This window comes from Salvelinus alpinus, chromosome 16, assembly GCF_045679555.1.
Source record: "Salvelinus alpinus chromosome 16, SLU_Salpinus.1, whole genome shotgun sequence".
Taxonomy (NCBI): Eukaryota; Metazoa; Chordata; class Actinopteri; order Salmoniformes; family Salmonidae; genus Salvelinus; species Salvelinus alpinus.
Genome location: NC_092101.1, coordinates 11460837 through 11481539, shown reverse-complemented (window position 1 = coordinate 11481539; position 20703 = coordinate 11460837). Strand labels below are relative to the sequence as shown.

Sequence of the window (20703 nt, the reverse complement as noted above, 5' to 3'; positions counted from 1 at the left end):
GTAAACTGTGGAATGATTTGAATTTATCTGTCTAGCGCCGTCTTCTAGCTCAGTGGTTCCCAACTGAGGAACTCTCAGGTGTGCCGTGAAACATTTCCTTATCGTGATGATTTCTTACTCTATACCACAGCCTCTTGCTATAGAAAGAAACAGAACATGGCTTTGTGTCTGTGGTTGCACCTTTTTATAATGAAGAAAACTGATAGTCTCTAGCATAAACTGTTAAAAACGAAATACTTATTTTACCTGACCTAAAACAAAATAAATTCTGGCGCAGATTTCAGGACACTCTTGAAGAGGTACACACATTAACCACTATAAAAAAACAAAATTAATGAATTGGGACATTTTAGGTGTACTGCAGAATTTTATATCGCGTCATGGTGGGCCACGGTTCAAAAAAGATGTGGGATCACTGTTCTAGCAAGTAAGACAGTCTGTGGCTCTGTGATCTGATTCGGGGCTCAGGTTTCCATGGTTATCTAGCTGAAATAACACAGGCACTGCCAGGCAGGGCAGGATTTTCAGGATAATGGCTCTGTTTCACGCTGGGGTTTCTGTTGAAAAAGACTCGATTTGGTTTTCCTCTAGAAAGTCATTTTTAAGCTTTCGTTTTAGTCATGTAGCCTACTGGATGCTCTCTTCCAAAATGACTTAGTAATCACTACTTTCCCCCTTCCCTGTGCTCGAAGTAAATATACATGTGCAAACATGCTGCCTTTGGACATGTAAACCCTCCATCTTTGTCTCCCTCTTTCTTTTTCAGACTTGAAGACATGAAAATGCACACCAGGTCACCGTCCCAACCTTTGAGGTACCATTACAATAGTGTTGACTTTGCTGTTTGTCTGTTTGCCCAGTTTTCACTCACACAGAGTGAACTGCTGTCACAAAACACACAATTCACACATTCTCATCAATATAAGTGGCATTAACATCTCGGTCTCTCTCAAGTCATTCAATTCAGTGCAAAGTAAAGCACAACTCAACTCAAGCTGGAACTAGGCTACATCCAGCACAGTGCTGGATGGACAGAGAGGTAGTCCTTGATGATCTTTTTGGCCTTCCTGTGACTTTGGGTGCTGTAGGTGTCCTGGAGGGCAGGTAGTTTGCCCCTAGTAATGCGTTGTGTGGACCGCACCACCCTCTGGAGAGCCCTGCGGTTGTGGGCGGTGCAGTTGCCGTACCAGTGATACAGCCAGACAGGATGCTCTCAATTGTGCATCTGTAAAAGTTTTTCAGGGTTTTAGTTAACAAGTCATATTTCTTCAGCCTCCTGAGGTTGAAGAGGCGCTGTTGCGCCTTCACCACACTGTCTGTGTGGGTGGATCATTTCAGTTTGTCAGTGATGTGTACGCCGAGTAACTTTTTAAGATGGTGCCGACAGAGGGGGCTGCCTCGCTTCTGGTTCTTAGGAAACTTTGCAGTATTTTGTTTTTTTCTGTATTATTTCTTACGTTGTTAGCCAAGAAAATGTTGTGTTATCACATACAGCTGGTAAGAACTATTGGATATCAGAGCGGCGGTAACTCACCAGCACGACCAGGAATAAGACTTTCCTGAAGCGGATCCTTTGTTTGCACCACAATGGGCAATTGAACTGATTCCAGAGGCCGACCCAAAACAACGCCGACGGAAAAGGGGTACTCGGAGCGGTCTTCTGGCACGACTTAGTTGTTATCCAGGGACTTAATGTTCAGTCCCTGGATAACAAAGTTGACAAGATTAGGGCAAGAGTTTCTTTCCAGAGAGACATCAGGGGGTGTAACATACTCTGTTTCATGGAAACATGGCTCTCTCGGGATATACTATTGGAGTCGGTCCAGCCATCTGGATTCTCAGTTCATCGTGCCAACAGGAATAAACATCTCTCCGGGAAGAAGGGCGGGGGTGTGCGTTTCACGATTAACGACTCATGGTGTAATTGTGATAACATACAGGAACTCAAGTTCTTTTGTTCACCCGACCTTGAATACCTCATAATCAAATGCTGACCGTATTACCGTCCAAGAGAATTTACTTTGATTATAGTCACGGCCGTGTACACCTCCCCTCATGCCGATACCATGCCGGCCCTCAAGGAACTTCACTGGACTTTATGCAAACTGGAAATCATATAGCCTGACGCGGCATTTATTGTAGCTGTGGATTTTAACAAAGCAAATTTGAGGAAAAGGCTGCCTAAATTCTATCAGCATATCGACTGTAGTACTCGCGCTGCTAAAAAACTCGACCACTGTTACTCCAACTTCCAGGATGCATACAAGGCCCTCCCCCGCCCTACTTTTGGCAAATCTGACCACAACCCCATTTTGCTACTCCCTTCCTATAGGCAGAAACTCAAACAGGAAGTACCCGTGCTAAGAACTATTCAACGCTGGTTTGACCGAACGGAATCCACGCTTCAAGATTGTTTTGACTGGGATATGTTCCGGGTAGCTTCCGAGAATAATATTGACTAATTCACTGAAACGGTAACTGAGTTTATCAGGAAGTGTATAGGAGATGTTGTACCCACTGGGATTATTAAAACCTACCCTAACCAGATCATCAAGGACAACACCCACCCGAGCCACTGCCTGTTCACCCCGCTATCATCCAGCAGGCGAGGTCAGTAAAGGTGCTTCAAAGCTGGGACCGAGAGACTGAAAAACAGCTTTTATCTCAAGGCCATCAGACTGTTAAATAGCCATCACTAGCACAGAGAGTCTGCTGTCTATATACACAGACTTTATTGGCCACTTTAATAAATGGAACACTAGTCACTTTATTAATATCACTTTAATAATGTTTACATATCTTGCGTTACTCATCTCCTATGTATATGCTGTATTTTACACTATTCTACTGTATCTTACTCTATGCCGCTCTGACATTGCTCGTCCATATATTTATATATTCTTAATTCCATTCCTTACTTAGATTTGTGTGTGTTGGGTATATGTTGTGCAATTGTTAGATATTACTTGTTAGATATTGCTGCACTGTCAACTAGAAGCACAAACATTTCACTACACCCGCAATAACATCTGCTAAGCACGTGTATGTGACCGATTTTGATTTAGAGGAGAAGAGGCGGCTTGGAGTGTGAAAAGAGGGGATGGAAATTGAACTCCCTCTTTTGTGCTAGAGTACGGCCCTTAATAAGTGTTCCTCAAAGAGGAGCGAGCGAAGAGTGCCCTTAGACAGCTCTCTCCTCCCACTACTTTAGCCATCTTTCTTTCACCTACTCAAAGGTGTGTGTATCCGTGTGTGTGTCACTGAAAGGCAGAGGCTACTCAGGCTAGCACATCTCCTGTAATTGTTGTACTCTCCTGAAATAAGAGTCCTTCAGTACAGACTGATAGTTCACGGATGACCACGAGCAGCAAAGATGGACTGCTTTTATGAAGGAGCTGGGAGTGATGCCTCGTACCAGAACCAGCTTTTTTCTGTCTACTATTATCTCATTCATTGCCACTCCCTTCACACTTCAGTTATATTATACTAATATCAAAGATTCAACTATGGTGCTGTTAAAGCTCCTTACCTAATAAATAGCCCTTTAGATACCGTTCTGTAGCGTCTGGTGTTACTGGATACATCTTTCACTGGGTGTCGTCATTGAAGTCTTGCCCATACGTTGTTTGTTTCTAACGATGAGATTTGTACTGTAGGTCCTTAATGTCTTTAAGGGGTGTACACTATCCAATTTGTGTGCCCGACAAGATGATGGTTTCTATGTGTGTAGTAGAAGAAACTATTGTGTATGTTGGCAAAAGTTGTTACTGCTGTTAACAGCTGTTACGTTTGTTACTCCACCTCACAATATGTAAGTCCAAATCATCTTTCTTTCTTTCTCTCTCACAGCAGGATGAACCTTGGAGTGGGCACTCAGGGCACCATCTCCCCTCTCAAGTCCTCCAAAGTCCCATCATCCTCTGCTTCGGCCAGCGCCAAGAGAATCGGCAGCAGCTCCTCCTCCTCGGCGTCCAACCTCAAGAGGTGAGCCTGCACCCTCCCCCCTACGCACCCCTCCCCGGAAACTTCTTACCCTTTACTCCTCTTTTTAAAAATCTAAACACTTCTTTCTTTCTTCCCTTTTCATCCTGCGTAGCCTCCCATCCCTCCATTTATCCACTTACCCTTTCTCTTGCCTCCTGTAGATTGGTTTATTCTATAACCTTTCTCTCTTCCCCCTCTTTCTTGCTCTTTCCTGTTCTGTCATATCTTTCTTGGCTGTCTCAGTCCCCTGGTTGTGTTTCTGCCTGTCTGTGACTACCCAATGCCCTGAGAACCAGTGGAAGGATACACAAGGCAGAACTGTGTGTGTGTGTGGGGCTCACTAGACCGATTCACATAGAGGGTTGATGTGCTGCAGGCAGTGCGCTTTCCCAACAGACCGAATCTAAATCCCCCGCATTTTGCTGTGCAAGAGACCGGCACAGATACACACAACTGAGAAAATATGCATCATCAACCTCTCCCCCTTGAGCAGTACCGGATCTACTTTGCTCTGTGGAGGATTTGTGAATGTTTCTTTTTCTATTCTACTGCGTGATATAACTGTGAATGTGTAGGTAGGTAGCCATGGCAATGAGAACTCCAGTGAATCTGGCAAAATGCCTGCAGTGCCCCACTAACATGGGGTAGTCAGTCTCCTGTATCAGACTGCACATTGACAATATAGATTGTCTATGTCTGACTCAATCCCCTATTCCACTGTTAGCTGATTGTATAAACCGGTTGTGTGTTAATCAGTCTCCTATCAGAGCCAATGTACCCAAAGGCAGCTGCCCTCTCCTTAGCCTGTGAAAGCAAAGGCAGTGGCTATCCCCTTGTCATTGTGTTTGTTTGGGGTGTGTCCCTGTGTATTTACATGTTCCCACTCCTGCTACCTTTTCCTCCATATATTTGTCCACCCCCCCACACATCTCAGCTCCTCCATCAACTCCAGGCTAGCCAGCTCCCTAGGCAACCTGTATGCAGCCAACGGCGGTGAGGACAATAAGAAGCCGCCTTTCGCTCCCACTTCATCACCACCCTCCTCTCCCCCATCGTCCATTGTCACCATCACTCCATCGGGCCGGACGGCTCCTGGTCCCCGCTACGTGGCTAACGGCACGCGTGGCACCATTTACCATCACCAAGAGGCCAACAACAATCAGTATAATTCCTCCCCCGCCGGGATCTTCAGCCACGGTGGCCTCGCGGGGGCCCCACACAACGCTGCAGGCAGGTTGGGGCCCAGGCCTGAGGAGTATGGCCCCTACAGATCCCAAAAAGGGGGCTACTCCGGCCTGAGCGGATCCTCTGGCCGCTACCTCAGTCGCTCAATCCCCGTAAGTGTGTGTGCTCACCACCTGAAAAAACAAAACTCCAACAGTAGCATCTTTTTGGTATTTCCACTGTGACCCTTTTTTGACCTCTTGTGTTTCCCCTATGCACTTCTCCGTCAAACACAAGTTTCCTTCCTTTTTGTGTGGATGTTGTCTTATGATCGTAGCCAGTCGTCCTCTTCCTGCTGCTGCTGTAGCTTCTCCACTGTCTGTGTGTCTAACTCTCTGGCGGCTCCACTAAACTCTATTCCTTGTCTGTTGGCTTCATGGTGCTGAATAAGGACCTACAATGGCCTAGTTCCACTCTAAATGCCTACTTCATACATACCAACTACGGCTATTAGGCCATTTCACACCAGCCATGAACAATGAAGTTTCTCTTACATTGTGTATTGGTGGGGAGACATTTTGCTAATTCACTCTGTTCTTTCCTAACCTGTTAAATGGATACTTGGTGATTTTGGCAATGAGGCCCTTTATCTACTTCCCCAGAACTTCTTTATAAAAATTGTATGTCTCTGCCCACAGTTGATGGAAGTTGCTAAATAACGCTAGTGCAATTGCTAACTAGCTTTAGCACAAGCTAGTTTGCATTGGCTTGCAAAACAACCTCTAACTTCCTTCATACTGGACACAGACATAAGAATGGTGTACATGAGTTCATCAGACTCTGGTGAAGTAGATACCACATCGCAAACTATCCCTTTATCTTATTCACCTCTATTGAGTGGATCCTAGCATCACATACCAATTAAAAATAATAAAGCTCTGCAACAGAAAAAACACTAAACTGGAAATGCGCTTTAACTACTAACCAGGTTGATTCTGTGTAAACAAAGGGCCTTTGTGCACTGGCCTCATTGGCTGTGGCAACAGTCATGTGATTCCTCCTGGTTGGGTGATTGGCTGGTTCCTCCTGGTTGGGTGATTGGCTGGATGTCAATGTAGTTGGGTGATTGGCTGGATGTCAATGAGGTTCCTTCAGGTTTCTGGCTTTAACATAAGGAAATGTAATAACTGAGACATCAAACAACACTTTTTAAACTTGACACTAACTTCTAACACGTGCTGCTGTTCGGTAGACTCAAGGGGAGTGCAATTACGCTGTGGATCTGTGTGACTGCAAGCTTAGTGTGGCCAAATGTTTTTTCTCTCAACAGCCCACATGTGTCCCCCCTCGAAAGCGTTCCACAGGGATGCTGGCCCATGTTGACTCCAATGCTTCCCGCAGTTGTCAAGTTGGCTGGATGTCCTTTGGGTGGTGGACCATTCTTGATACACACGGGAAACTGTTGAGTGTGAAAAACACAGCAGCGTTGCAGTTCTTGACACAACCCGGTGTGCCTGGCAGCTGCTACCATACCCCATTCAAAGGCACTTAAATCTTCCTTCTTGCCCATTCACCCTCTGAATGGCACACACGATCCATGTCTCAATTGGTTAAGGGCTTGTGAGTAAGCATTTCACAGTATGGTCTACAGCTGTTGTATTCGGCACATGTGACAAATAAAATTTGATTTGTCTCCAGGCTTAAAAATCCTTCTTTAACCAGTCTCCTCCCCTTCATCTACGCTGATTGAAGTGGATTTTAATGGTTGACATCAATAAGGGATAATAGCTTTCACCTGGTCAGTCTGTCATGGAAAGAGACGGTGTTCCTAATGTTTTGTACACCGTGCGTCTAAACTATGTTGTTATCCACTTGTAGAAGCTATTATTGGAGTAAAGGGCATTCATCCATCCCTCAGAAGATAGCATCTCCCTCGGTTTTGTCTTATCCCAACCCAGAGGGAAATCCTAACCTCCCTTCCAAAAAGCAGTTGTTAGTTGTGGCCCAGTGCCAGACTCAGTCATATTGTAGAGCTCACTCATTTCCTGAGAGGTGAGCCCAGTAATCCTCCTCCTTCCTTTACCATGAACTCATGGAGGCCTTTTATAGGCCCTGACCACGAGGGCCTGACATCTGAGGCTAGTTCCCGGAACTTCCCACACTTGCGCCAGCAACGCCAGTGCCAGAATTCTCACCCACTGCTTCTCAGCCATCCTAGATTGTTGCACCGTTATCATTCATTTAACATTTTAGGATTGACTGGCTCAACCTGCTAATCTTGCACAGATATCAAGTTAATTTATGTTCAATCCCCATCACCTTGCCTATACCTACTAAATAAGTAAAGGATAGATGAATTAATGAATAACATCTTCCAATATACTCCCCTCACCCTTCCTAGGTGATGGAAACACACATACCATACTAGCAGCCACCAGCCCACAAACGGTGTGAAAAGAAGGTAACAAGTGATGTGACAGACAGTGCTTATGACAGTGGTGGAAAAAGTACCCAATTTGTCATGCTTGAGTAAAAGTGAAGATGCCTTAATAGAAAATGACTCAAATAAAACTGAGTCACCCAGTAAAATACTACTTGAGTAAAAGTCAGTATTTGGGTTCAAAATATACTTAAGTACAGTGTATTCAGACCTCTTGACTTTTCCCAAATGGTACGTTACAGCGTTATTTTAAAATGTATTACATTTTTTTTAAATCATCAATCTACACACAATACCCCATAATGACAAAGCGAAAACAGTTTTTGTTTTCATTTTTGCAAATGTATTAAAAATAAAAAACATACCTTATGTAAATAATTATTCAGACCCTTTGCTAAGAGACTTGAAATTGAGCTTGTACATTTTATTGCCATTGATCATCGTTGAGATGTTTCTACACCTTGATTGGAGTCCACCTGTGGTAAATTCAATTAATTGGACATGATTTGGACAGCTGTCTATATAAGGTCCCACAGTTGACAGTGCATGTCAGAGCAGAAACCAAGCCATGAGGTCAAAGGAATTGTCCGTAGAGCTCTGAGACAGGATTGTGCCGAGGCACAGATCTGGGGAAGGGTACCAAAAAATGTCTGCAGCATTGAAGGTCCCCAAGAACACAGTGGCCTCCATCATTCTTAAATGGAAGAAGTTTGGAACCACCAAGACTCTTCCTAGAGCTGGCCGCCCGGTCAAACTGAGCAATCGGGGGAGAAGGGCCTTGGTCAGAGAGGTGACCAAGAACCCAATGGTCACTCTAACAGAATTCCAGAGTTCCTCTGGAGATGGGAGAACCTTGCAGAAGGACAACCATCTCTGCAGCACTACACCGATCAGGCCTTAATGGTAGAGTGGGCAGACGGACGCCACTCCTCAGTAAAAGGCACATGACAGCTCGCTTGTAGTTTGTAGAAAACAACCTAAAGGACTCTGACCATGAGAAACAAGATTCTGCTGTGGGGATGTTTTTCAGCGGTAGTGACTGGGAGACAAGTCAGGATCGAGGGAAAGCTGTACGGAGAAAAGTACAGAGAGATCCTTGATGAAGACCTGCTCCAGAGAACTCAGGACCTCTGACTGGGGTGAAGGGTCACCTTCCAGCAGGACAATGATCCTAAGCACACAGCCAAGACAACGCAGGAGTGGCTTCGGGACAAGTCTCTGAATGTCCTTGAGTGGCCCAGCCAAGGCTTGGACTTGAGCCCGATCGAACATCTCTGGAGGGAGCTGAAAATAGCTGTGCAGCGATGCTACCCATCCAACCTGACAGAGCTTGAGAGGATTTGCATAGAAGGATGGGAGATACTCTCCAAATACAGGTGTACCAAGCTTGTAGCGTCATACCCAAGAAAACTCGAGGCTGTAGTCACTGCCAAAGGTGCTTCAACAAAGTACTTAGTAAAGTGTCTGAACACTTATGTAAATGTGGTATTTCAGTTTCTTTATTTACATTTTCAAAATGTATTAACCTGTTTTTGCTTTGTCATTATAGGGTTGTAATGTAACAAATGTCAAGGGGTCTGAATACTTTCCGAATGCACTATATCCGAAGGAAAATATACTTGAGTATCAAAAGTAAAGTAAATTATTTTCATGTTTTTTTTTTTTTTATGTACAGAGAGACAGGGTCACACTCCAACACTCAGACATCATAATTTACAAAGAAGCATGTATGTTTAGTGAGTCCACCAGATCAGAGGCAGTAGGGATGACCAGGGATGTTCTCTTGATAAGTGTGTGAATTGGACCATTTTCCTGTCCTGTTAAGCATTCAAAATGTAACCAATACTTTTGGGTGTCAGGGAAAATGTATGTAAAAACTACACTATTTTCTTTAGGAATGAAGTGAAGTAAGAGTTCTCAAAAATATAAATGAGTAAAGTACAGATACCCCAAAAACGACTTAAAAAGTATTTTTACATCGCTGCAGAAGCGGTGGTTGAGAATGGAGAATATTGTATTAATGTCTCCTTGTTTTGCCAGTCAGTGGAGTTGTTCCTTTATCAGAATTCATATACCCTATCAGAATCCCATGTCCTTCTCTCCCTTCTTGCACAATTCATCTCACCCCCATCTGTTTGCCAGTCCTGCTAATTCCTGCTCTCTACCTTGCAGCTTCCTACTCTTGCCCACACCCTGTCTGTCTTGTCCACCATAAATATATTAATTAGTCCAGGAAAATGCATTTGGCATTTAAATGATTGTCTATTTTAATGGCTTTTCTATACCTTTGTAACCAACCGTTCAAGTGTAACCTGTTAGGAATAGAATATTTCACGCAGGCTTGTTAGATAAGAACCTTCACCCTTCATGTTTTTTTTTGTCGTCAACACTTGAACAATTAGATGCAGCGATTTGCTTTTCTATTTGCATCAGAGCCAGAGTCTGTGTTATAATCCATTGTGATTCACTGTCATATTTTGTCTCTGTCTCCCCTCTCCGTCTCTTGCAGTCCCTTCAATCTGAATATGTTCAATACTAAAGCGGTGGTTCTGCGTTGACCAAGACCGGACAGACACCTTGACACTGAACCTCTGACCTGGATGGGATGGAGTCTCCCACCCCCTTTTTTTCTCTCTCAATATCTCCCCCACTCTCTCCCACATACTGAAAGGAAAATTAATAAACCTTGGCATCTGAATGGGTGTGGTCTTTGGAGACAGGCACATCGACAGCCACAAACTCCCAAGGGCTCATGGAACTTTGAGTTTTGGGCTTCTTCTGTCAGCCTCAGACGGCCTCGATCCACCCTAACTGCAGTCACTGTTTGGATAATGCTTACAAAGGGCGATTTGTTTACCCAGCTTTTCTTTTTTTTTTTCTGGCGAGCTATGATTAGGCTTGGCCAGGCTGTGACTGTGAGTGCTCTTTCTTTAAAGCTGAGATCCGGCCATATAGACTTTCCTGCATCACATATCTCTGTTTTATTTTATATGTTTATGTGCTAATACTGTGTACACATGACTTGTACTGGGGGGGGGGGGGGATTATTAGAATTTTTTTTAGATGAGAAAAGATTTTATACATGAAATATGACAATTTAGAAATGTTTATTTAGAAGTGGGTTAAAGAACATGGTTATGACAATTCTATTTTTGTCTCTGAGTAACTACTTCACTAACAATATATCTAGATCAAAATATGTGAGATTAAAGGAGAGGCGGCGTACGGTATTTTGCGAGCCGTGTTCCTTATCAACAAAGTATTTACAGGACCAGGCTCAGGGTAAAGTGCTCTACTATTTACGATTGTGTTTTGTGCGTGCGCGAGGGTGTACGTCCGCGTGTAGTAGCATGTACGTACCCATAGACTATGAGAATATGTACGTATGTGAGCGAGTGTTTTGCACGCGTGCATGAAAGAGATTGAGTGTTTTGCGCGTGTGCATGAAAGAGATTGAGTGGTGACCGTGTGTGTAGGGGGTTGTCTAGAGATCATGTGTGCAGTCCTCTGGTGATGGGCTCTAGAGAAGAGATGTGAATGGAAGATAATTGCATATAGGGATGAAATGAATGCTGTCTCTTCACTATTCTAAAAGTAATTTTTTGTTTGTTTTTGATTAAGTCAATTCAATCTACTGGGGGGTTTTGGTACCCCCTTGTTCTCCTCTGTCGCAAGCCTACAGGAGATTTGCATATCAATGGGACAACTATAGGATAAATACTAAAGTCATACCTGCAACCAGCGTTGTGTAGGCCTTGTGACTGTATGTTTAGCATGACGAACCAAACGGCTGATTCCAACCGTGGTCATTACTAGAGGACATTTGAGTTGTGGTGGTGGACTGACACCACCCACAACACAAGCCTCAGTCCCTACAGTATACTGTTCATGCCAGGCAGCTCAGAAACCCTCTCCACAGACACAGGATCCCACTGCAATCATGCTCTTTTAATGGGAACATTTTTGATTTTAATGAGCAGATTTTCAGTGTTATTCAACCCACATTAACTCGCTGTAGATTACGAAACTTGATTTTGTGGCAGCCTATTTTAAACACACACACACACACACACCCTACTGTAGAACCAATTATGTTAGTTGTTTTATAATTAAGGCGCAGTGGAAGTTCATCGCTATTACTGAAATATTTCCATGTTGTGTGGCGTGTTTGTGTTGAATGTAAAAACAAGTCAAACTGTTTTTCCTGGCTTGTGTGTATTATAATTAGTCCAGCCTGTAGATGGAGAGAACTTTTCAGCTTTGCAGGTAGAGGTTCCTTAAAAAAAAAAATGAAAAGCACAACTGTCCCCCAAAAAATGCTCTCTTTAGAATGTCATGCTGGATGTCATTGGGTGCACAATGCAGCGGTCATTATCAAAGCTGGTTTTCTACCAATGAGTACGGCCTACTATGGCCCAACTAAGTACATTTTCTGTTGGACCTTGTAACAATGGATCCATATATTTGGATGCTTCTTATTTTTTTATTTTATGTAGTTGAATATTGAAGTTGATTTGGGGAAGAAGAAAAAAATGGGTACAGAAGCGTCTGTTTATCACTGATTTGATCATTTTTGTTATTATTCTAGACCTCTGTACATTCCTGGCAGTGAAATTATTTTGTTTCAAAATGGGAGAATCTTAATGCAGGTATTCTACCTCCATGAAATGTACAATTTTAATAGCAGAAAAGTTCTTACTTGCATATATTTTTTCAAGCAGTATGTAAAGAAAATGTTATAACTGTAGATCAGTATTTTTCATACAGTAAGCATACTAAAATGCAAATGTGTCTACTGTATGTACACAGAGCAAAAATATAAACGCAACATTTTAAAAGATTTTACTGAGTTAATTTAAGGAAATCAGTCAATTGAAATATTGCATTAGGCCCTAATCTATGGATTTCATGTGACTGGGGATACAGATATGATCTGTTGGCCACAGATACTGTACTTAAAAAAATAGGTAGTGCCGTGGACCAGAAAAAACAAGTCAGTATCTGGTGTGATCACCATTTGCCTCATGCAGCACGACACATCTCCTTCGCATGGAGTTGATCAGGCTGTTGATTGTGGCCTGTGGAATGTTGTTCCACTCCTCTTCAATGGCTTGGCTGTGCGAAGTTGCTGGATGTTGGCAGGAACTGGAACACGCTGTCATACATGTCGATCCAGAGCATCCCAAACATGCTCAATGGGTGACATGTCTGGTGAGTATGCAGGCCATGGAAGAACTGGGATATTTTCAGCTTCCGGGAATTGTGTACAGATCCTTGCGACATGGGGCCGTGCATTATCATGCTGAAATATAAGGTGATGGCGGCGAATTAATGGCATAACAATGGGCCTCAGTATCTCGTCACAGTATGTCTGGTCATTCAAATTGCCATCGATAAAATGTAATTGTGTTCATTGTCCATAGCTTATGCCTGCCCATACCATAACCGCACCGCCATCATGTGGCACTCTGCTCAAAATGTTGACATCAGCAAACCGCTCACCCACACAATTCCATACACGCCGTCTGCCATCTACCCGGTACAGTTGAAACTGCGATTCAGCCATGAAGAGCACACTTCTGCAGCGTGCCAGTGGCTATCGAAGGCCACCATTTGCCAACTGAAGTCGGTTACGACGCTGTTCTGCAGTCGGGTCAAGACCCTGGTGAGGACGACAAGCACGCAGATGAGCTTCACTGAGATGGTTTGTGCCAAAATTCTTAGGTTGTGCAAACCCACAGTTTCATCAGACGATCCCGCAGGTGAAGAAGCCGTATGTGGAGGTCCTGGGATGGCATGGTTACACATAGTCTGCGGTTGTGAGGCCGGTTGGATATACGGCCATATTCTCTAAAATGAGGTTGGAGGTGGCTTATGGTAGAGAAAATGAACATTCAATTCCCTAACTCTGGTGGATATTCCTGCAGTCAACATGCCAATTGGCATGTGTTATGTGACACAACTGCATATTTAAAGTGTCCACAGCACAAGGTGCACCTGTGTAATGACCATGCTGTTTCATCAGCTTCTTGATATGCCCCACCTGTCAGGTGGATGGATTTTGGCAAAGGAGAATTGCTCACTAAGAGGGATGTAAACAAATGTGTGCATAAAACTTCAGCAAAATACGTTTTTGTGTGTATAGCACATTACTGGAATCTTTTTGTTTCAGCTCATGAAAATGGGACCAATACTTAACATATTGCGTTGTATATTTTTTGTTTTGTGTATATATTTTACATTTACAGTTAATGCAGGTTTCTAAAGGAGGTAACAAAATAAAAACACATTTTAAAGATTATTGCCTCTGTAAATGATTTATTCTACTTGCTCTTATTTTCTCTTCAGAACTTGCCATCTTGACCGATAGGAATACATTTGTATTTTAAGGAAGGAAGGAACACTAGCTCTGACTGATTCTGGTTGTCTTGGTTTCACAGCTGTATAGCCTTTCAGCTGTCAAACTGTTGAATAATTTGTTTGAAAACGCTAACCGAACATAGCATCTTTTTTTTAAATAGCGCACTTATTTCAAATGACTACCTAGGCACATCAACTCAGAGCCTTCTATTGCAATAAAGGGCTCTGCATCATCTTTTCTTAGGCAGGGGAGTTCACCTGAATTTCTTATCTTGAAAGGGATTGGAAACAGCCAGAGACAATTGTTATCTTCGATGACCAAATACAAAAGTGTAAAATATTACACGAAGAAACTAACTTTTTGGAAGCATTGTGTCTAGTCTAACTATATTTGCCATATGTGTACATATGGTGATTTTAATTTGATTACTAAATAAATCAAGAGTCCGTTTCTTATGGTTCATGAAGACAAATTTCAAGATAAGGAAGCATTGCATTTTTTTAGGTGAACGTTCCCTTTATACATCAGTGACAGAGTTTAAAAAGAAATAGTTTTTATTGTTTCTGCCTGTCCTTTTACCAATTGGTACTCCTGTGTGTGTCTGTGAGCACAGTCTATAAAGGGACAAGTCAGTAATGAATTCTGCATGTGTTTGAATTGCTAATGACATTTAGTTTTTCACAGCTTCATAGCTTGGTGCCAAACAGCCCTGGTTTGATTACATAACCAAAAAACCTGTGAAATTGACTTTTCTTGTTCTTTCATGTTTTCACTACTTTTTCTCTCTTAATAAAGTGGTTGTTTTGTTTATTGTTTTTGTAGAGAACTATAGTGAGAGTTTAGATAATTTCCTGGGTGTGATTTGGACAGTTTCTTTGTCTCATTACAGCATGTTTAGAGATTCTTCCTGTGTACGTGAAACTGCCTTGTAAATGAATCAAATCAAATTGTATTTGTGACAAACACCGAATACAGCAGGTGTAGACCTAACAGTGAAATGCTTACTTACAAGCCCTTAACTAACAATGCAGTTAAGGGAGAAAAAAAGTGTTAAAGTTTTTACTAAAATAAACTGAAGTAACATTTATTATATATATTTTTTAATAGAAAAATAATGATGTTGCAACAATAAAATAACACTAGCGAGGCTATATACAGGTGGTGCCTGTATCAAGAACACATAATAGGACTGTTTTTCTTTTTTCTTTTTAGAGAACATAATTTGCTCTAAATCAGCCATTGGAGATTGTGTAAGGTGTAACCTATAATGTACACTACAGTATGATTTATTTGTGTGTTTTTATACAAAGTTTTGTGTAAAGTCCTGTGTGAGCTACTGTATGGTTCGAAACCCTTTGTAGAATCATTTCAAACGGATCCAAATGCATGGGGCTCTTTCCATTTCAGTTTGTTCCAATCCAGGCCATGTTGATTCTCTTTCATATAAATGTCTTGTAGCTATTGAAATGCTGCAGTCATGGTGGATAATAAGAGGAATGCCATTGACTGGTATGGGTTTTGGCTTTGTATACACCCTTCAATGATCTATCAAAACGGTGGTGTTCACATTTCTTGCCTGTTATAGGCTGCGTTTCAATCTGGCAAATGGTGCATTTCAAATTTTTCGCTTTCATAAGTGCATTAGATTTGCACAGCAGTTAGTCCAGTATGGAGGGAGAGTTAGGTATTCGGGTCTGTCTGATTTTTGTGCACTGGATGAATTCTCAACCAGGTTTGCCATCAACTGAACAGGTTATGCCCATTTCTAAATCAAGTGTTAACTCCCCTCAGCCTCCTTCCAGGACATCCTGCTGTATCAAATCAAACACTCTTCAAAACGCTTTTTGGAAATGGCCAATCTGCAATTGATTGAATACCAGCCTTGGTGTTGGTGGAAAGACATTTGACTAATATTGTAGGCCTATAATAAAAAGGGATTACAGAAAACTGTCAATCTCCGTATTATTATATTTAAGAATATATTATTTTTCAACAAATGGATGTTTTGGCTAGATATTCAAAAGGCTTCTCTGACTCCCATCACATTAAATGTCAGGCAGCCAGCCATTCTCTTCAGATGCATTGGTTCTGTGACTCTTAACTCCTATATAATCACATATTATGGATTTTCCTTATTCAAGTTTAGTAGGATAGCCTATGCTATATTCCTTTAGTGTATGATATAGGCCTATTTGCATTTCCATCATAATTATTGGAAATAACACATGGAAATCATTCAATATTTATTAACACGCCACATGCAGTAGGCTAGATGTTTGGGGTAGGTGTTATCATGAACCTGCTCTCTGCTCCAGTCTTCTCATACGTCTTTGTTGATCTAGTGTCTGCAGCATCACCACAGGCGCTCAATGCAACTGACTGCTGCCTCAATATGGAAACTAATTTCCAATGAGGGAGAACAGACTAACATCAACAATATTGCAAAATGACTCCTTACTGTTTTTTCGTATGAAAAATATTTGATTCTTCCAACATGCAAAACGACTCGGCGCAACTGGCAGACTGCGATGTGGGACACAATGACAAAATCAGTCTTGCGGCACTCTATTCTCTCATGTGCCTGTTTGGGACCATTTTAAACCTTTTGGTTGTTTACCTGGTCGTGACATTTAAGAAACTTCGGACGGCTAGCAATGCGTTTATTGTGAACGGCTGTATAGCCGACCTGTTGGTGTGCGCATTTTGGATGCCGCACGAGGCGGTGGGAATTTATTCTGGAAGCCCTTTCCCCGCTGGGTACCAAGCCTTCAAAGATGCGCTCTTATTCCTCGGCATCACTGTCTCTCTTCTCTCCCATTCCCTGGTCGCCGTCAACCGATACGTGTTGATTACCAAATCACCAGTGACCTATCTGTCCATATACCAAAAAAGACGCACAGAATGGATGATAAGCGCATCGTGGCTTTCGGCGCTGGGATTTATTTTACCCTGGATCACATCTTTACGGTACCCACAGGAAGGATGCTCATATCTCCCGGCTTCCGCAGCATCACTGCTCAAAGGAGGGAAGCCCATTTTCTCTGACCCATTTGCAGCTGGTACCCTGGCGTTGACTATTATTGGTCAGACAATGGTTGTTCTGTATTGCTATTTAAAAATCTTTCGAAGGGTGCAGATCAGTGTGAAGAGGGTCAGCATATTACATTTTCCTATCGTGAATAACCTTCCATATTCGTTCCCCAGAAAGGACAAACGTTTGGGGTTCTACGTGTTGGCAGTGTGTTTCATATTCATACTCACTACACAGCCTCTTTTCTGGGTGTTATCAATAGCACTTTTTACCACAGTGCCATTGGCACTAAGGACTTGTTCGTGGATGTTTTTCTGCACTCTCTTTGTTACAAACCCATTTCTCTACACGTGGAAGAACGAGGAGTTTAGAAAATCTTTCAGATCCGTGCTCAAGGGAGAATTTTGGAGAGGGTCTACAGTTGGGGTTGAGCCCATCACAATTAATACAATATCTCACCTTCTGCCGAGACAAAACAGTAGAAGGGCATTTTTGGCTGAGATAAATTGAACAGCATCTGAACTGCAATGACATTGGTCCCTGTAAGGATACATCCCTACAGTGTTTTAGAAAGCTTACCTGGCAACTCAATTGAAAATTACGCTATTGGTTGCGCAGCATTGTAAAATGTTAGTGATGCTGTTAAGGTATTATTATTATTATTATTATTATGTAGTGCCATTATGCAATAAATTGTAGGTCAACCAGAAAAACACTCAGCAAATTAATAAATAGTTTGTAAAACAGTGTGTATCAAATTCGTTTTTTGTTTATATTCATGTATTTTTCTATATACATTTTTATGGACCATGGTTGTAATAAGCCTTTATGCAAATTGTACATCCGCTTATGTGTTCATTTTAATAAAGCTGAAAATTAAAGTGCAAAAACGTTTTGTCACATTTGGCTATTACACTTGACTAGGTGCAGTGTCCTTGTGTGTCCAGATGCACCTGAGGTCACCATCAGTGCTTTCTCATCTGGGAGCAGCAGGGATGGCCACCCCCCTTTTACCATTGAGTGGGAGAGAAAAGGGAATCACTTGTCCCAGAATTTTCACCGACACAAAAATTGAACTTTCACGGGCTGGCTTCAATAGTTTTACCAGTGTGTGGCCAAGAATGTGTTGTCCGAGTCAAGGAAGAGATGACACTGGAGGTACAACGTAACTGTACAACTACTTACTACTTTAATCAGTGCAAACATCCAGGGGTGCAACATCGCTATGCTTATGCATGCCTCATCTGATGATGGTATTGGAAATAATATTCCTAACGGTCGTTGTTTACGACAGTGCATCTTTTGATGAATCATTTTACAATTTGCATTTTAAAGTGACAGCATGTTGACAGGTATATGCTTCCATATCACTTCTGTTGTTTTTCACAGCCTGTTTGTGCTCTTTGTAGACAGATCAGCGAACACGAGTATCCAGGCCTACCCGTTGCAGACCATTTCCTACAGGTTCAGCTGAACCGGACCTGCTTGTCGGACATGCACCCCAAAGCCAAGCAGTACACGTCTGGACCAGGATCCCAGATATGATACTACCCAAAGAGGCCATGATTACAAACAGCCATTCAATCATTGAGAACTTCCAAAAGCACCACAAAGGCATCTGAGTGTAGAGTGAGTCACCACGGTGGGAATACAGAGGGAGCATTTTTTAATGCCTCTGTACAAGGTACGAAGTAGCCACCAGTATATTGTCATACTGTATTTGCTGCCTTGTAATAATTTCCTCAATCAATACATTGATATAAATTCATTTAAGCACAGCATATTATACAAATGTATAAGTATTATGATAGCAAATGTTATCAAGGAAATAAGTGGTCAAAGAGTACTGATTTATGAATTGTTAGTCAATTGTAAAAAGGAAACAGGTTTTAACCTGGAAGACTAACAAGTCAGAGTGTAATGCTGTTAATCTTGCCAGTTCTACATCTTTAAACAGCTTAGTAATACAGGCTTGTGCATGTTTTGCACCACATTCCCTGAAATGCCATGTTATCAAACTGTGGTGTCCCTCTTTTGTCCCTGCAGCGTAGCCCGAGTCTAAGGTGTCCACTCAGTTGGCAGCTACAATGACTGGCTGTCTGGTCAGCGGAATCACTGGAGGGTCCGTGGCAAAATTCATGCTGGCTAAATGGCTCAACTGATGTTCCCTTAAATCCCCTCATTGTGTGGGATTTATTCTTGAGCCATTCAGTCTCATCCATAGTGCCTACAGTCAAATCAAACTTTGTCACATGCGCCGAATATATGTGTAGACCTTAACGTAAAATGCTTACTTACAAGCTCTTAACCAACAGTGCAGTTCAAGAAAGAGTTAAGAAAATATTTACCAAATAAACTGAAGTAAAAAGTAACACAGCAAAAATAACGAGGCTATATACAGGGGGTACCGGTACCGAGTCAATGTGCGGGGGTACAGGTTAGTCAAGGTAATTTGTACATGTAGGTAGAGGTAAAGTGACTACACGTAAATGTAAATAATCCGGTGGCCATTTTGGTTAATTGTTCAGCTGTTTTATGGCTTGGGGGTAGAAACCAAAAAACTGCTGAACAATTAACCAAAATGGCCACCGGATTATTTACATTTACAATTCATACAGCGAAGAAGCATAAAGGCCCAATGCAGCCGTTTTTTATATCCATATCAAATAATTTCTGAGTAATAATTTTAAGTACCTTACTGAAATAGATTTCCATTCAAATTAGCAAAAATATATTTTTTGCAAAAAAATCAAGCAAAAATTTTGCTAAGACTGTCTGGGAGTGGTCTGAATTGGGAAAGGGAAACTGAAAACTATCTGTTATTGGTTGAGAGGTTTGGAACTCTTTTTGTTTTTGGTCTATTAACCAATTTACCGCATGGTGATGTTACCACGGAAAGCCCAAACTCCTGCCCATGCAAACCTGATGATTAGAATCTCCTTTGTAGATTGTACACTGAGTGTACAAAACATTAGGAACACCTTCCTAATATCGAATTCCACCCCTTTTTGCCCACAGAGCAGACTCAATTCATTGTGGCATGGACTCTACAAGGTGTTAAAAGCGTTCCACAGGGATGCTGTCCCTTGTTTACTCCAATGCTTCCCACAGGTGTGTCAAGTTGGCTGGATGTCCTTTGGGTGGTAGGCAATTCTTGATACACATGGGAAACTGTTGAGCGTGGAAAACCCCAGCAGCGTTTCAATTCTTGACAGACTCAAACCAGTGCGCCTGGAACATACTACCATACCCCCATAAATCTTTTGTCTTGCCTTTTCACCCTCTGAATGGCACACACAAATAATCCATGTCTCAATTGTCTCCAGGCTTTTAAATCATTCTTTAACCTGTCTCCCCCCTTCATCTACACTGATTTGAAGTAGATTTAACAAGTGACGTCAATAAGGGATCATAGCTTTCACCTGGTCAGTCTGTCACAGAAAGAGCAGTGTAAATTCTAGACTGTTGTTATACACTTGTACAAGATATTGTTGGAGTAAAGAGCATCCATCCATCCATCCCTCAGAACAACGCATCTCCCTTGGACTCTGCCGTAACCCAACCAAGAGGGAAATCCAAACTTGTTTTGTATACTCAATGTCTTTTCAAACAGCAACTATCAGGAACAGTGGAGGCTCCTGAGAGGAGGAAGGGGAGGACCATCCTCAGTGAATTTCATCAAAATTGTGAAACTTTAAAAAATTTCCTTTTTAGATAAAACTA

At 42.1% G+C, this 20703-nt stretch overlaps 2 protein-coding genes across 4 annotated transcripts in view; both read left to right on the top strand.

Annotated features, from left to right (window-relative positions):
- The window catches only part of LOC139540797 (dual specificity protein phosphatase CDC14AB-like), a 46635-nt gene extending 34207 nt beyond the window's left edge, over nucleotides 1–12428 (top strand). Inside the window, exons 13-16 of one of the 3 annotated variants that reach the window (XM_071344770.1) lie at nucleotides 767–814; nucleotides 3850–3984; nucleotides 4919–5321; nucleotides 10098–12428. In XM_071344770.1, the coding sequence (XP_071200871.1) occupies nucleotides 767–814; nucleotides 3850–3984; nucleotides 4919–5321; nucleotides 10098–10127 (616 nt within the window). In that variant the 3' untranslated portion in view covers nucleotides 10128–12428. Of the gene's footprint in view, nucleotides 1–766; nucleotides 815–3849; nucleotides 3985–4096; nucleotides 4279–4918; nucleotides 5322–10097 lie in introns of those variants that run through there. The other 2 variants (XM_071344772.1, XM_071344771.1) reach the window with 2 other exon arrangements.
- A 3890-nt stretch (nucleotides 12429–16318) lies between these two features.
- On the top strand, nucleotides 16319–17726 carry LOC139540798 (G protein-coupled receptor 88-like). The gene has a single exon (XM_071344774.1). It carries the CDS (start codon nucleotides 16444–16446, stop codon nucleotides 17488–17490), a length of 1047 nt encoding a protein of 348 aa, XP_071200875.1. The 5' UTR covers nucleotides 16319–16443; the 3' UTR covers nucleotides 17491–17726.
- Nucleotides 17727–20703: the final 2977 nt, after the last annotated feature.

Excerpts from the sequence above, each read along its gene's own strand:
- LOC139540798 (XM_071344774.1), top strand. The coding sequence starts at position 16,444 with ATGCAAAACGACTCGGCGCAACTGGCAGACTGCGATGTGGGACACAAT.